The following is a 17,489-nucleotide window of genomic DNA, read 5'->3' as shown; positions in this document are numbered from 1 at the left end:
TTCTGCACCCACCCTGAAAACGTAAAGAAAAACACACACTTCTGCTAAGGTTCTAGGATAGTTTATTTTTTCATTCAGCCATTAGTTTATTCGTTCAGGAGTTGTACACTGGAAAAAAAAGTGCATCCATTAGACAGTGAGGGCTTTATTTATGAGGGGGGTGGTGTTTCAAAGGGGAGGCTGTCAAGTCCCAAAAGAGCCTTTCATGGTGTATTCTCAGCGTGCTTCTGAGGCCACTGCTCTGCTCATCAGGAGGAGAGGCAGAAATGTGGGCTTTACAGAGCAACTGTGTGTTTCACTGGTCCCTGCGCTCACTGACGTTTATTTACATATTGGGAGAGTAAATGGGTAGAACAGATGGCAACCAGACATTTGGTGGTTCTGTTCCCGTATGCTCCTCAGGGGTCTTGCATTCAGTTTTTGCAAAAAGCTTGTCCTATAGTGAGAAGAAAAAACCCAGGAGCCTGGTCAGAACTATGAAACGCTTGTTGGGTTTTTGCATTAGTGACAGATTAAAGCATTTAGTAAAATGTGAAATAATTACAAGGTTTGTTTTACAAGTCCAGATAGTCGTTCCTTAGTATAAGACTATTGGTCTGTCAGTCTCTCTCATTTTATTTCTTATTTTCACCACTGGAGTTCAGTGCATCTAGATTTGAAACTGGCAATCTCTTCCTTCTATAAAGTGAGTTTGAAAAGTACAGGTCTATTTATATGGGTCTTGAATACCTTTTGGCCTTTTCTGTAAACATTGTAATTCATTCGTACTCTTGTAAAAACAGAATATCTGAAAATTTTGCAGGATTTTCCAGGATATTTAATATGTGTTTCTTCACAGTTTACAGTTGTGAAGCGGGAGATTTGCTTCCACACCAAGCTGAATTTTTTTCTTATTTTCTTTGTACACCCTGGAATGTTGGAGCAGGGCTGCTCCAGAGTGCTGGGCAACTTGCTTTAATGGTTTGGGCTGTTGGGGGTTTTTCCAATGTGTGCATGTTGGATTTTTTTAGAGAAGTGCTAATTAAAACACTTTTCTTGGGCAAAACTGTAATATATAAAGTACACATTTTGAAAATACGTTAAAAGAAGTGATGCAGGTTAGGTTTTGAATGTGTAAAATTCTCAGCCTGAAGGTTCTTCCTTCCTGTAAAGCAGCCAGGTGTTTCTCAGTAAAGTGGGGAGAAATCACATGAAAATGGAAGAGCTTGACCTTTTGCACAGCATGCCAAATCAGCAGCTCCAACAGTTTGTGGCATGAATTCCAACGCTTTATTGGTACACACATGAAACTACCTAGCAGTTGTAGGAGGACCTGTCAATGTGGATACCAGATCAGCTGATCTCAACTACAATGTGGAATCTCCTAGTATTAGACAAAGTCTGTAAAGCAAGCTTTTCTGTAAAAAACCTTTCTGGAATGAGAGGTCAATCCTGACATAGTTTGCTTTAGTTATTTTTTGATAGTTTTCAAAAGTTAGAGTACTATTACTGATCAATCCTCTATGAATTAACTCATCTTTTTCTAAGTGTTGTCTAATGCCCTTCTCATTAAATATTGTCTTTTAAAAAGACAAAACTAGGTAGCCATGTCACACTGCAGGGAGGCTTAGCATGGGAAATGATAGCAGAAAAAGTGAAAATGGTAACTGTCAGGAAAGAAACACTATCTTCTGGAGAGGTCTTTAGAACGTTGATCATTAACAAAAAGTGGAAATTTGCTACTTTTCTGTAGGCCATGCTGCACAAATATTATGTTAGGATTAGTTTAAATGAAGTTAATTGCTGGACTCATAGGTTTTTGGCAGCATATTCCACAACCCACGTGAAATACAGAGAATTTTTTCTAAATAAGAGTTCTTAGCTGGATTATATTGATAGTGTGCACCATTAATGAAGCTGTTGTGTCTTGCTCAATATGTGACAATGTTCCTGTGATTTGTGCAGCAGTTTTCTTAAAAACTGTATAAGGGACTTCGGAATCCTTTGAGATCAAAATTAAGTACAAACCTCCTACTAAATAGGACCTAACATCCTCTTTTTTTTTTTTTTTCTTGTAATATGGAGTATTGCTGGTTTTAGGAAATGTATTTCTAAACTGAGCCCACCATCACAGTGCAATTACTGAGTAAATCACATCCTAGATAGTCTTTAGTTTTTTTGTCCACCGATAAAATAACATAGTTTAAATATCTTTTCCAGCGGTTTGTAGCCAGATGCAAAGTCAGCTAAAAAAGAGTTCTTCAGAAAGATTTCTTTTCTACATCATTATATAACTAAAAGTACCTGTTGCAAATACTGCTGAATTTCTTCTTGGTCCTGAAAGCCATGGCTTCTGTCCTTAGGAGCAGATGAAGACAATTAAGATGGTCACATATTCTTCATGGTCTGGAGCTGGGTAAGCATCAACCAAATAACAGTAGCAGCAGGACTCAAGAAAATTGCACTGGTAAAAAGCAGGAGCTATTTTTGGCAGTGGTAATTTAAAAAAAGAGTAAAAAGAAAAAAGTTAAAGTGCTATTTGGTTTTGGGTCCTCAAATGTTAATCCATATGTGGTAATTTGTATCTCTGAAAGGTTTGCTGGTTTTTTTCCTTCTCTGACAGACTGATGTCTTGGTGCTGAGCTGCGATCTGATCACAGATGTAGATTTATATAAAGTTGTGGACCTCTTTCGGACACATGATGCTACTCTCTCCATGTTGATGAAGAAAACTCATGAACCAACAGAAGTGGTACCAGGACAGAAAGGGAAAAAAAAGCCAGGTATGTAGGTTGGAATACATATTTATTAATAAATTATAGAAAAACCACAGGTATGTACGATATGTTTAGTTATCAATCCCAAAGCAAAAGAAATAAAAAAGGCACAGATACCCTATTTTTCCTCAGATTCCCTGGTGAGGGTGTGATTTGGTTTTTTCCACCTCAGAATTAAGTATTAGACTCATGTAATCTTGCAGGCTGTGATCCAAAGCTCACAAGAGTTAAGGGAAAAGCTCCAGGTGACTTCAGTGAGTTTTGGATGAAACCCTGAATTTTTGTTACATATGAACATTAAAACCATTAGGTTTTTCAAGAGCACTAAGCATCAGCCTGATTATAGCTGGGAATTTTACACTGGCTGAAGCAACCAACATAAGGTGGGTAACAAAGACTTCTAGAAATTCTCCCTTCTTATGGTATGTAGTGAATTGCTCTTCAGAAATCGCATCCAGGAGCCTTTTGCTAGGCAAAACTCCCACTGATTTCAAGGAGTTGATTAGATGCTTATCTTGTCCCTCTTACCATAATATCTTAGTGCCTTGTAATCTTTAATGTATCTGTTCTCACAACACTGCTGTAAGGCAGAGCAGGACTATTATACCCATTTTACTTATATGCTAAAAGTACTAAATACCACACAGTTGTTCCCACACCATACCTCTCATTTCCTTTTAATGATATCTGTTAAAATGCTGAGCCTTGATTATTGTCAGCTTAGTGGGTCTTTGTCCTTGATTAAAGCTCAGAGGCATTACTGGAATACAAGTAAGAAAATGTAGCTTCAGACTGAGAGAGGAGTGAAATGCAAGCCAACCGTTTTCTGAAAGTGGAGGAAATAAGTTTTTAAAAGAAAACTTCTTAGGCTCTGCATGAAGATTTTTGTAGAGCAACGTGTAAGGTTAGTAGGGCTGAAAGCATTTAGTACTTGGACTCTGAAATAACTCTAACTCCCATATTTTTGAAAGGCAGTCTTAGTGCTAATGGCACATAAAATATTGTCAAGAGCACTGCTACAGCGCAGAGTTGAGCATTCAGGAGTTGTAAACTAATGGGTTTGTGGTTAAACATCATAGAGCTGCCCAGCATGTGAGCGCTGAGCACACAGGGTGGGGGTGAGGAGGTCTGTGAGGATAAACAAGATTATCTGAAGACTCTTTGCAAATATAAACACATCAGATTGTACATGCATTCTTATTTTGCTTGTTTTTTATGTCTGTGTGCTTGACTTTGTAGCATAACTCTTCCTACACAACTCGTTAAAATTTGTGTGTGTTTTTTCAGATCTGTAAAAGACTAAACTTGAAAAGACTAAAATTCCATTATGTAGAAGTGTTTCATCACCCCTCATGTTTTTCTGTGGGGCCTAAGCCTCACCAGATGCTAAGATCTCCCACCCAAAGCATGACTTGAGCTGCCATGGACAGCACTAGTGACATGTTTCCTGTGAACTGTCTCAGATAAAGCATGAATTCCACCAGGCCTGTGTCAGTCATTTGTTAAAAGCAGGGGAGTGCCAAGACAGGAATTTTAGGTTCTTCTCCAGGTTCTAAAGGAGGGAAGTATATTTTTAGGAAGCACCAGACCCTCTTGGCTGTCATTCCTACTTGTCTAAACGCACCCTGTTGCTATTAACTTTACCTTAGCTCATCCATCTTTTCCTATGCTGGCTTCTTGCTGCCACCAGCCTCCATTCTTGTTCTCTTTCCTTAGTTTCCTAACTCAAGGATTCTTGTTGAGAGCCTGGCTTTTCTTAGTCATATATTTCTCTTCTCTTTCACTGCCAGTTCCATCTTCTGTTCCATTTCTGGCTTCTTGTCTTCTGGTTCATTTATCTGCCTATAATTACCTGTAGTTATCACTTACTTCCAATTCCTGTCCTGTCTAGTGTCCTTTAACGGACAGACACAGTTTGCAGTACTTTTCAGGGATTGCTTTCTCTCCCTTCCAGTCTGTCTTGCAGAATCCTTGTTTTTATGCTTTTTTTCTTTTCCTCCCACCCCTGTGAGTTTATGACTTTTATTTCCTTGTAAAAACAGACTGCAAAAAGACAACAGATTAAACTTTCCCCTTGAACAGTCATTACAGCAAGGCTGTGGAGCCTCGTGGCTTGTGTGCTTTGCTTGTACCACCTGATGGTGCAGAAAACCTTAGATAACACCTGCTATTTGATCAGTCCTAGGACGTGAGGAATTGGAACAATTTGTCTGTAAAAATAAAATATGCAGAAACTTTTGCAGCAAAAATAGAAGACTAGAGAAGAATACAGCAAGTGAACCTGCAGTTTTTCAAAGTTTGATTAGAGCTTTTCAAGGGAAGGGACACCAAACCATTTCTGCTTATGCGAAACACTTTTTTTTTAACTTAGCCTTGGAACCAGCTGAATGGTTTTTGCTGAAGTTTTTCAAATATTCCTGTTAAGCCAGGCACCTTGCATTGGAAATTTCATCCGAGATAGTTAAAACTTGGTAAAAGTTAGTAAAGCTTGTGAGCACCCAAAGATAAGATATTAACATGGAGTATGTTAGGCAGTTTTTCATAGTAGGTGGCACTATTAGCTCCTTCTCTAAATTGCAATCCATACAGGTTTTTATGTACTTGGACTCTATTATTCAAGTGTTTGTATTAGAAAATGAATCCCATGACAAGCCACAAGATTTATTTTTTCACTGTTTCTACAAAGCAATTAATTTTTTGAGAAGGATCAACAAGATTCTATTTTGCATACATCATGGAATCTGATACAAAGTTGTTGCTTTTGGGGTATTACTGAACATTCAAGAGCTGTGAAATAAGAACAGCTCTTAAATTAGAATGAATTGCAGTGTGTTAAGTGCTATAAATTCATCCTGATGGTTTCCTGCAATGTTCAACTCAGCTGCAAATTACAGGGTCAAGTTCATTGGGTTTTATATTTAGGGGATCATATATTGACAATAATAATCTCATTGGCTTTTTTAATTGAGCATAAGAGCAATGGCAGTGAAAAAGAAAAACATAAGATGAAAATGTTAGTCAATGGTAGTAACCCAAATAAACAGAGAGTGTCAGGAATTCAGATACCCAGAATGGAGGTGTGTTCTTAAAGATGACCTGCAAGGAAGGGATTGAGTGGAAAACAATGTCTGAACCTTTCTGTGTATAAAGAAGGCCAGAAAAGATGGAGATGGTGACGCTTTCCTGCTTATTTTTCTTGTCTTGAAAGAAGCAAGCATGTCATCACTGGTATTCTCTGTTTGCCAGAAGGCCTCTTGGTGGTCTTGAAGGCTTCATCATATGAAATCCTCTCCATTAATTGGAAGTGTGGAGATACTGAATCTTTTACAAAGGTGTCTTTTTCTCAAGTGTCAATTAATTATGATTTATTTAGAAGCACTTTAAAAAATATGACTTAAATTTATTTCTTTTTGTCACTAAAGTGCTGAGAATTCTCTTGTGATGTCATGATTTCTTTAGATCATTAAAGCACTTAAAATTGATGGGGATCTAATTTGTAAGATATTTAATAAATTGCAGTAGCAGTGCCAAGTCCTTATTTATCTCTTGTGAGGAGGCAAAACATATCCTGCATTTCATTTTTATACCTTAAATGATTTTTAAAAATTACTATCACTTTAACACTTCTCTCATACTTCCTTGCAGGGATTTTGTGAACTAGTTATCTGTCTGCTCTTCCATTTATTTTTAGCTTGCTAAGTGATACCGGTGGGATTTGAAACAGCACTTTTGTACCTCTGGATAATTGATTTTAGTGTATAAGGTTCTTTTTTAAATTACTGAAGTAATGTTATTAATTGTGAGTGTACAAGGAGAAGCCTGATCTGGTATCTGATACAAAAAATCCCACAGTGCATGCTCATGGTTTCACTGATTGTTTCTTACCTATCCACACAAGCAAGAGCATCCAGTTTGGTGTCAGTCATGTACTTGGTCCTGCTTTCATCAGGTTGTTTTTTTCCCTTTTTCCTGTTGCATGGAGTTTTGCTGTAGCAGTGTAATATGTTACTGTAAGAACAGCCAGGAGAAGGCCAGGCAGGACCTGAACTTAGAGAAGTGTTAGTGCTTCGATGGAGGAAAGTCAGTCACTGTTGTATTTCCAGCCTGTCAGGAGACCCCAGTTAGATGGCAGAGGTAAGGGATCATTTGCCCCTAATCTCAAACTTCACTGCTTTCAAGAGTTACCCTGAGTTTGTACAGCAAGTAAGCTTTATTGTAATTGTACTTACTTTGTCCTGGTGTTAGATGTTCAGGCCTATTTTTGTATTTCTTTGCAGTGTAATGAATTCCTGAGAAGGGTTGGGGGGTTTTCTGAAGAGGGTACGCTTGATCACATGGATCAAAGATTGCACGGGAGAACTTTCAACAGCTGCATAGTTTTGTCTGTTTTAATAGTAGTTATTACTATGGTAACTCTGAAAGAGCAGGTATAAGTAAAACAAGGGATGGGCCTAAACCTGGGAAAAATAAAGTTTAAAATAATTTGACTGGAAAAGGTCTTAAAGAATTAGCTACTTCTAGGGTATGTTGTTACTCCAGTGTGATTAAAGGCATAGAACTTAGGAGAACACATATGTGCCAGGTTGGCCCAAAATAATAGTATTTATTGGGAGAAAAAAGGTTTTTATTAAAATTTTACTGTGGCTTACTTGTACACCCTGTATCTGTAAAGATCAGTATATAGCTGCCACCAGAGTGGTGGCTCAACTACAGAGGAAAATTGGAATGAGCTGCCACCACTGTATTCAGACGTTGTGGAAAACTGTTAAAAAATAAATGCTCTACATTTCAGTAGGCTGAAGTCCCTGCTGATGCACAGTCACTGATTACAGGAGATACAGACAGCCACAATAATACATGTGAGTGTTAGGTATTCTCTTGGTGACAGTTTTATGAAAAGATATTTAAACCTACCAAGTTTTATGAAAATATATTTAAATCTACCAAATTAACCTACCCAGGAGCATCCATGGTAGAAGTCTTAGAATCTGTACTTTTATGTGTATTTGTGATTTATGTATTGGTTTTTTTCTAAAATAGATGAGTTGCGAAATACTTGTCTTAGCTGAAATCATAATACTCTCTACACCCCCTAATTCTAATGTGGAAAGACATTATGAGAAGCAGCAGCTGGATTTGAAGAACTCTCTGCTTGCCTTGAGTTTGTTGTTTTAATTTGGGTAGCAGGGATTTTTATTAAAAAAAAATAATTAAAAAGAAAAGGAAAGCACAGGTCAAAATTGAGTGTTGCATGTCAGGACCTGTAGTTGGCATCTTCATAAAAAGGGTGCAAAAACCTTTCAGGGCTATGTTTAGAATGCCGTTATATATATCAGCAAGCCCAACTGACAAGAAGTTGAAAAAGTTACCAACAATATGTATTAAATTCATGGATTTTCTGGGATAGTCGGATTTTGTATTTTGGGGGTGGTTGGTGGTCCCTATTTGTTTTTCCAGCCTGCATTAAAGTGGGGTTATATAATGATTGTGTTTGATTTTCTACTTCAGTGGAGCAGCGCGACTTCATTGGAGTGGATGACACAGGAAAAAGATTGCTCTTCATGGCTAATGAAGCTGACTTGGATGAAGAACTTGTCATTAAAAGATCCATCCTTCAGAAGTAAGCTCATGAGTTCTTGTAATAGAAACTGAACTTGGGATAAAATAATTGTGTAGTAGGAGAGATGGTTAAAGGCAAAGTATGATGAGAAGGAAGAGGAAAAGCCACTTTTGCAATATTCAGGGAGCAGTATTTCATTATTTGTTATATCACTGGAACCAATTGATAGGCTTATCTTATACCTTTATTAGGAAAAAATCCAGGGAAAGAAAAGGAATGCATGAAAAGGTAAGCCTTCTTGAAATGAAACCTATACTATGAGAGGGCAGATACAGTTTAGATTCAGAGATTTCGAAGTGTTAGACCTACGTCCATAAATGAAATGCTGGTCTCACTGGTTGAGTCCCAAGTGGATTTGCAGAGTATCTGAGATATTTGAGAGGCTCTCAGGATTTCATGACCCTCGTACACATTTAAGGCACAAAATCTCAGCTATTTTTCCAGGCCCCAAAAGATTCATTAGAGAAACCATGCTATATCTACCATTAAACTTCACTGGGGACTTGGATGAATTTATCAAATATGCCAGACAAGCTGAGCTTCCTGAACAGTATAATTCATATCCATTAGTAGGAGAAGGAAAGATGACTTGTTCTTTATGCTCTTCAGTACAGTGATTTTAGTTTTCTCAGGCACACGTTGTCTGACATGTTCTGTGCAAAGCTGTGTTGGCTCCTTGAGAGGCCAACCTTTGTAGTCTGTCCCAGGCTGACAGTCAGACTTTCACCTCTGTGAGATGAGACACCTGTGAAACAGCCATTTGAGAGCTGGGAATTCATCCATGTGTACCTTTTAAGTCAAGGATGCGGACATCTGGGGTTTGCTCTCAGATAAATCTCTGCTGTGAAAATGCCTCTGGTGTGTGCTGTAGGCCACAGCTCAGTGTAGTCTTCCCTTGAACATCCTGCTACCAGATGTGAGGGAGATGCTCTGTGCCCATGGAAAGATGACACCTCCTCTGCCCGAGTTTAAGGATTATCCTAGAAGGAAGGTGATTGAGACTGGGCCCTGTTAACTGTTGTAATGGAAGAAGCCTGTCCCAGCATGTTTCCACTGGCTCTCTCCTGGCTTGTCTTGGGCATGGCAGGGACCAAGCTGCAGGCAAGCCTTCTGTGCATACACAGCAGCTGATTTGCATAGAGTAGGAAATTCATCACTGATGCATTTTGTGGGTTTGTGCACATGAAGACTAATAGATCTATTTTGGGCTAGGGGAGGAGTATTTTATCTGCTGTGAGTGACAAGCTTGTCTTTATGGCTTCCTCCTGGCACTAGAGGGTGGCTGTGGTATAATGACTTAGAAATTGCTGTAACATATGTGATCTTAGTTGACCCCTGATTTTACAGGTTCATCTAACCAGAGGATTGTCATTCCTATAGCTAAATTAATCAGGCTTTATCCTGCAGGCTAAACTTTGCCCTCAGTAGCACCTGTTCAGTTACATTGTCTTGAGCAGATCTTGAGCATAACTGTTGGGGATTTGGTAAATGGAGTGTTGATGATATACAGATGGGATAAAAATCTGTCTCCTTGTCTTTCTTACACATACACCTATGAAAGCAAATATAAAGTGTTAGCTATCCTCCAAGTAAAGCACAGAGATGCTAGGATAGTGTAGAAGAACAAAAAGAGACCTAAGTGTTAAAAAGAATAAAAAATAAAGATGCTTTGAAGCATCAAGCAGAAGTATTGGGCCAGTACCCACCTGCGTGGGTGAGCCTCTGACATCTGAATCTGAGCTCTCTATGTTGGTGTGCTCTCTCTGTCCTAGAGCTGCCATCTTTGAGAAGCTCTGAGAGGAGCAAAATATATATGGAAATCATCAAGTAATTTCATTTGAGGCAAATCCAGGGTAGCAACAACTGTGGGAGCTCTAGGAAGACAAAGTGTTGGCAGCTAATGGTGTTTTAATTACTGAGTTGTCTAGACCTGCTCAACTCCTGATTTTCTCATGTGAGAAACAAAAGCGACGCTTGAAACAATCTTTGAAGTCTTTTTTTAATACATCATAGTAAAGAAAGAGAAAAAAAACCAAAAAAACAAAAAAAAACCCAAGCCACATCTCATTTTTTATGGGTCACTTGATGTAAGTGACTTTCAGCTGCCATGTTGGCTGTTCCTTGATCTCTGGACTTTGTTTTGATGAAATAACAGACTTCATGGCAAGATGGTGGGAGAATTTCCAGTACACTCATTTGTTCCTCTGTAAAATACAATAGACATCTTGAGGGTGTTGCTTTTGTTTGTTTTGCTTTTAATGGTCCCTTTGAAGGGCTGTAGTGGTCTCATTACATGAACTCTAGAACTCCTCCAGTGCTTGTTTTGTTCTTCAGATCCTTTTTCTATTTTCTTTTTCCTCTCTTTTTAAGGAGGAGAGTGGAAGGAGGCACAGGGAGGGAGTGGTGAAAGGAATGGGAAGAGGGAAGATGAACTTTTCTTTAAAGCTAAGAATCTTGTTACTGGTAAAACTCTAGACCCCATACAGAAATGGTTCAAAGGCCCTTTGGCTTCCCCTCCTCACAGGAGGGAAGTTGTGTTGACAAAACATGCAAAACTGTAGAACGCTAATTTAAATCCTTGAAGAAAAACCTTTTTCCTGACCTTTGCCTTCTTCCTATCATTGGATTTCATGCTCTTCACTTTCCTGCCATAAAAGAGCAGCTGGTGAGGAGGGACAGGGGAAAACACACATTTTCCTGAGTACCTTTTGAGTGTGTTAAATTTATTTGCTCTTGACTGGGGTGTTTTGTAATTATGGAATTGTTACAGAATGAAACATTTTAGTGGAATTTCTAAGCTCATGGTGTAACCTGTTATTCTCTTTCTCAGTTTGGTTAGCATTTCTTTTCCAGATTTGTTGTTTTGATTTGTGTTGTGGTTTTTTAAGTCGTGGATAGCCATTTTGGGTTTGGGATTGCATCTCCTTGTTACACCACAGAAAGGAGTCTGGATTTTGCTCCTTTGCTTGCCAGAGCAAATCTGGCAAAGCTTTCAACTCAGCGGGTAAAATTATCTTTTATTTTCCCTGTGCTGTTAATCACCCTGATGACAAGTCCCACAGGTAGCATCCTCCCTCAGTAAACAACTGGAAAACAATGTCAAATACATCTATTCAGACACGTTTTGGAGTGCAACAGGCTGAGCCAAAAGACAAATTTATTGGTGGTGCCTAGAGAGACTAATGCTGCTGGGGAAAGCATTTTCAAGGAAATGGTTCCCTGTTTGGGTAATGAGAGCTTATAAAAAGCCATGAACAGCCTGTGCATGTCATTCACTTTGGCAAATAGCTGCAAGATGAGATACTAGAATGAAAGAAATACAGTTTGGGGATGTTTCAGAGCCAGCTTAGGGCCCTTTGAAGAGAAAAAAAATAAAGTTATGTGCTCATCCCTGGAGCCTGGTTTTGCCAGTGACATCTCTTTGACTTGGGTCTTGACAGGATGAAGGAGTGAGGAAATGATGAGAATTCCATAGCTGCTGCCTCTGCTTTGGGAGGGGGCAAAGGTATTTGTTTTCAAAGCACGATTACAATGGACAGGGAGCTTTTTGCTCCACCTCTGATATTTATGGTCATGCAAAGTGAAACAGTAAAAGACACCTGTTGGAGCAGGTCTAAATTTGGAGCATTTCCTTTTAAGATCTTGTGGGCTGTGTAGGGGTGAGTTCAGCCTTCGTGGGTGTTCTGTCTGCACAGATGCAGGTGCAGGGCTTCTCCTAGAGAATATGTTAATAAATCAACATGACAATTCCAGCTACTTATTACCTCATGTGCTTCAGACAGAAAGGAATACCTCATCTATAAATATATATAGTACTAACATTAGTAACCTTGAAGTAACAGATCTGCAGATCTGTTTTTAAGGTAATTTAATAAAAAGAGGGGGCAAGATTGGGGAGTTTTTTCTTTCTTCTTGCATCATGAGATTTTAAAATGAATGGTATCGTATAATTTCAGAAGTCAGCATTGCCAAGTGAGTAGGTAATGGGAGCTCAGAAACAGCTTTGATACATTTGATTTCTTTTCTGTTGCCTTGGGATATTGTCCTTTTTCTGTTTCTTTTTTTATTTTTTCCCCTCCTGATACTTCGTTTTAAATAAGTGGATCATATATAAACATGCTGCAACTTCCTTAATGTTTCTGCTTTCTAAAACTGTTGTTCTTGGGGAATTGTCATCTCTGAAATACTCTGCTGCTCCTTTGGTGGTTCTTTTTTTTTTTCCTTTTAAAATCTATTTCCTTTAGAAGAGCTGGGAATAACACTGGTATAGGCAGATGCTCTGCAGTGTGAAGCATCCTAAACTCAGTCATGGGCAGATGACCTGTACCAGATCCAGCTGTGCTGCTGAAGTGGGCCACCACCCCAGGCTTATACCTGGCTGGACATACAGCTGAGTGCTCCATAAGCCACATGTGTCAAAAATAGCTTCATGACTTCTGATAGATTAAACAGCAGGACTTTGATAACTTGATTCTGTTTTCTTTGTGCATTTGGGAGATGTCCCCACAAACAGTGCCACTGGCAGGGAAGTGGGGTATGTAGTAATGCAACTCAGTCGGAAAATCCTGAGGAGCAAAAACTCTTTGCTGGTCTCAGCTGCATACAGAATGAATACACATCCTAGCTTTGGTGGTGGTCTTCCCTTTTAAAAATGTAGGAGTTTTCAGTATTAGCAAAATTTTCTGACGAAGTTTCTTTTTCATTTAAGTGGTATTTTGAGAAATACCATAGAAAATTGTTGGATATAACTCCTTTTCTCTAAAATATGACCTCTATAGAGTGATGTCTTTTCTGTTGATCCAAATCTGCTCTTTCAATTAGTCCGGGTCTGCTCTTCTCACAAATAAAAATAACATTTTCTGACTAACATCCAGAAAATAAGTGAGGTTCTTTCTGGCACCTCTATCAAAAAATAGAAATTGTATGTGTTGATTTAGGTAATAATCCTTTTACAGATGCACAAGCCAGAAAAGAATTTGGTTCCCCTTCCCAGAATTGAATTGGTTTCACAGTACTAATAGGAATTTAGAAAGCTGTAAAAAGTTATTTTAGCCAGTAAAGCAAGTGGATCTGACTGAATCAAAACAGGGGAACTAAGTCTATTGAATAAAAGGGTGTGACTTTTACACACTAACTTCTCAAGCTATAACCAGAATTTAAAAATGTTGATGTAGTTTTAATCATATTTCTTTAGAAAAGAGGATTTTGCTGAATATTTCAGTAAAAGATATTGACCCAAGATTTGTTGTTGTTTGAGACGTGAGTTTGGAGTAGATGTTCTCAGGATGCCCTGAGTAGGTTTTGCATGCCTCTTTTCTAGTGAGTTTCTCAGCTCACTAAGAGTAGCTGCTGTAACAAAAAGACGTTAATTTTCCTGGGAAGTTTGCCCTTTTTATTATGTATTTAAACTTTGTTCAACTTGCTCTGCTTTTTTTGTAAATTTGTTGGCGATGAGTTTAGCCTTTAACTTCAGAAACGACGGGTTTTTAAAATTATTTACTATTTCTAAAATTAATGTAGCCAAGTATAATGAAAACTCTTCAATTTGGTGCTTTTATATGTTACACTTGTGCAATAAATGTGAACATAGTATAAAAGCAGTTAGTGAGACATTGACTTTATTAAAGAACATGGTGCTATTACTGATCTTAATACTGTTGCTTCCATGGGATTTTATTGTTTTGCTGCTGCCATGTTATTTTATTCATACATTGGCAGGGGGTTGAAAGGAAGGTACAGCATATCCAGGTCCTATTTATAAAAGAAAGGTCATGCTGTGTCTTGACAGCTTGTACAGGTAAGAGGTCATGAATCTCAGAGTCTGGTATATTATATTAGCAGGAGCTTCTATTGAATGTAGTTATAGAAAAGCTTATTGTCAATGGCTTTCATTTTGCTGCAAGATTCTGGCCAGTGTTCTAGTACACATAAGGCTAAAAGCAGAGAGCTTGAGGCTTAGCATTTGGTTTCTAATCGGCAGTAAGTGTATGTTGCATGGATTGTCATTAGTCATTTGTCTGTCTGTCTGTCTGTCTGCTGCGGTCTCAGACCAGCACTTAGCCTGTGATTTGGTTTTACTTTTCAGAGGTTTCGAAGGAGGAAGGGATGACTGTATTGCTTGGACACCCTCGAGTCCATGTGACTTGGTAAAAGTAGTACTCTGCATGAGTCATTCAGTCTGGACAGCACTGAAATTGAGGTTCATTGTTACTCTAAGCCAGGCTTAGGTCTTAAAAAGATGATAAATGGTCTGTTCATTTTAGAAAGACATCTTAATGCTTTAATACAATTGCCACTGTGTACTTTTTAGGAAGGCTGTGAGTTGCCTTATTTCACAGAGTTGATGAGGAAGCATAGCCATCGTTCTTTTTGTGATATACCCCAGTTGCTCCAGATGTAACCTGTATGGTCAAAAGTTCCTCTGGATGGTTTGCTTAGGGCAGAGACACAGAACGATCACTTTCTTGCTTTCAGCATACATTTTCAGCCATAATGTGTATTCAGTGTAGCTGCCTGTTGAAATATTAGGGTTTCAGCTTGTGTCCTGTGATCCCAGAGTGACCAGTAGGTGACAGAGGGGCACAGACTCCTCATTGTGCAGTTGGGATGGTACAGAGAGAAAAAAGCCAAAGGTCAGAGGAGTTATCCCTGCTTGTGCGAGCGCTGTCAGGCTCTCCCCTACCACATGTCCGCCATGTGTTCCTCATCAGCGGGATGTGGAACTCCATGACGCAGAGCAGACTGGAATGCAGAGTTAGTTAACACCCGCCGTTGGGGAATTTATCAGCCAATGTGGAATATGGGGGGGGGGAAGAAACAGCCCAGTTTAAAGCAAAGTAAGGCTGAAATGAGCCATGTGACTGCTCCTCTTCAGTTAAAAGGTCTGATTCTGCTTGGGGATGAGGTTCTGGCTCATGAACCCAGCCAAAATTTGTGGTTCCCTTACTGTTCCGTGTTACTGATGCATTTTTAGTCCTTTAAATTGTCTTACTTAGCAGAAGGTTTTTGCAGTGGCAGGAAGGAAATTCCCCTGGAATTTTTGCAGGGAACCATTTATTCTAAGAAATCCAGATTTCAGAGAGCCATTCCTTTATCCTGGTCACCGAGATCCCAAATCAGTAACTTGCAAGGACACATAAAAGTGATGGCTTCTCCATTAAAATTAGCTACACTTGGTATCAGTTGAACTGCAGTTGCATAATATTTTTAGTGCTGATTTATTGCACTTAGTTCATGGCTTCTGTGAACTCTAACCCGAGTCATTTACTGTGATGTTTCATACTGCGAAGAATATTATGTAAGTCTTGATGGAAAGAGTCACAATTTGCAATTAGCTGGTTGAAGGTGTATGTGGGCTCACATCTTTGCTGGGTTTGCATTCTACTTCAGTTGCAGCAAATATATATCTTTGAGAAAGTTTCCATTCATTCAGAATACAATGCCGAATTCCCTGTTGAATAGCTGTAGTGTGGTTCTCCCCAAACAGCATTGTGCTGGCAGTTTCTGGAATTACACAGGAAATGAAGAGCATAGCAAACTTTCCTTTCTCTTGCTAAGACATGCTCCCCAGGAGTTCTTCCAGTAGATCAAGTAAATAGCAGAGATCTATTCCTAAGGGCAGCAAGTTTCTCTGTGTTTCTGCTTTGAGAAATCCTAATTTTCTCTGGCTTTAAATCCTTCCTTTCTTCATCAAATTTATTGCACCATTTCCCCAGCTAGAGAAGATGAGAGAGGGATTCCTTTTACAAGCAGTAAAACTGCTTATCCACTTTTCCTGGAGATTTCTTGTAGAGCTCTCCTTCCCCAGTCTCCAAATACTATGTACTCTGTTAAGAGTGAAGAGGAGGTAGCTATTAGATCTTGACATGTGAACTGGCAATACAGAATACTGTTTCTTGCCCCGTTACTTGTTTTAGTATAAGTTGCATGTACCTGCATGCCTGCATATTAGCCAGCAGCAGCTGTTGGTATTTCTTGGGTTGATACTCTTGAAATTCTTTAACCTTCTTTAAAATGTGTGTGTATTCATAATCATGTTGGTGAAAGCTCAAGAGTTGAAAAAATCTGGGTCAGTTAGTACAGAAAGACTGAAAAAATGAATAACTTACATCCCTCAGAAAAATTTGGCTGATGGGCTTTAATTAAACTCCTAGGTTTGGAAGCAAACCAGTAAGAAAGCAGGGAAATTTAAGTTAAAGCTCAACTTCTAGTTTTTTTGCATATAAATCATCCAGCAGCTGGTGATATTTGCAAGAGCACCAGAGACTGTCTTCTACTATTCCCTTTGATTTTATTTCCCCCCCCGCTTTGCTTTATTATTCCCAAGGTGTAGCATTAAATACAATTTCAGAGGCCATGTGTGTCCTTAACTTCTCTGTCCCATCTCTATGGTGCATGTGTTCATGTATGTACACATGTATGTGTAATATATAGCTTTGTTCACTGATGGATTGGTACAGCATTTGTAGAACTAAGTAATTTTTTTTGGTTGGGTTTTTTTTTCCCCCAGATGAGCAACATAATTTCTGAAAATACCTCTGAAATTCCCACTTCTGTGACTTTGAACCTTAGCCAGGTAGAATAGTAATAACAGAATCATGGCCAGTGGTGCCATAAATTTCAACTAAAGTATCGGGCAAGAAGTCTGATTTCTGTTTGTACTGTTGTTAGAGATATTTATGCAGGGCTGGTCTTTCAGCAAGTGTGATTATTTTCAGAGAGGCCCTCTCTCCATTCTTGCTTTAGAATGTGCTGAGGATGTGTGTGGGGAACAGCACCTGACAAACAGCAGCCAGACAGAAGCCCTTGGGAATGAGACTTCTTTTTATGGCCATTTTTCACTTCTAAGGCCACTTGAAAAATATTGTTCTTCAGGTAGATCTTGTTCCTAGATCCCTGGGTTAGTATTTGGGTGCCTGCCATTTTCCCAGACCAAGGAACTACTGAAGACTTAAGCTTTTCCAGTAGGAAAGTATGCAAGTACATACTTTGCAGCACCAGACGCTATTGAAAGAATAATGGACCCTTCCCACATTCAACTCCATTCTTCTTGCACACATTCACAGACCTCTGGAGCCACTGTGCTAGCAAATGATTACATTCTGTTTTTCTTC

The 17,489-nt window shown here is 38.9% G+C and overlaps 1 protein-coding gene across 3 annotated transcripts in view; it reads left to right on the top strand.

Annotated features, from left to right (window-relative positions):
• Positions 1-17,489, top strand: part of EIF2B3 (eukaryotic translation initiation factor 2B subunit gamma) — a 99,323-nt gene that overhangs the window by 18,070 nt on the left and 63,764 nt on the right. For all 3 annotated transcript variants that reach the window (XM_015636613.3, XM_033516361.1, XM_033516362.1), the window contains exons 3-4: positions 2,603-2,762; positions 8,265-8,376. In XM_015636613.3, the coding sequence (XP_015492099.1) occupies positions 2,603-2,762; positions 8,265-8,376 (272 nt within the window). The remainder of the gene's footprint in view (positions 1-2,602; positions 2,763-8,264; positions 8,377-17,489) is intronic.

This window comes from Parus major, chromosome 8 (genome assembly GCF_001522545.3).
Source record: "Parus major isolate Abel chromosome 8, Parus_major1.1, whole genome shotgun sequence".
Taxonomy (NCBI): domain Eukaryota; kingdom Metazoa; phylum Chordata; class Aves; order Passeriformes; family Paridae; genus Parus; species Parus major.
The sequence above is the reverse complement of the archived record's forward strand: the minus strand, read 5'-3'. Positions and strand labels throughout refer to the sequence as shown.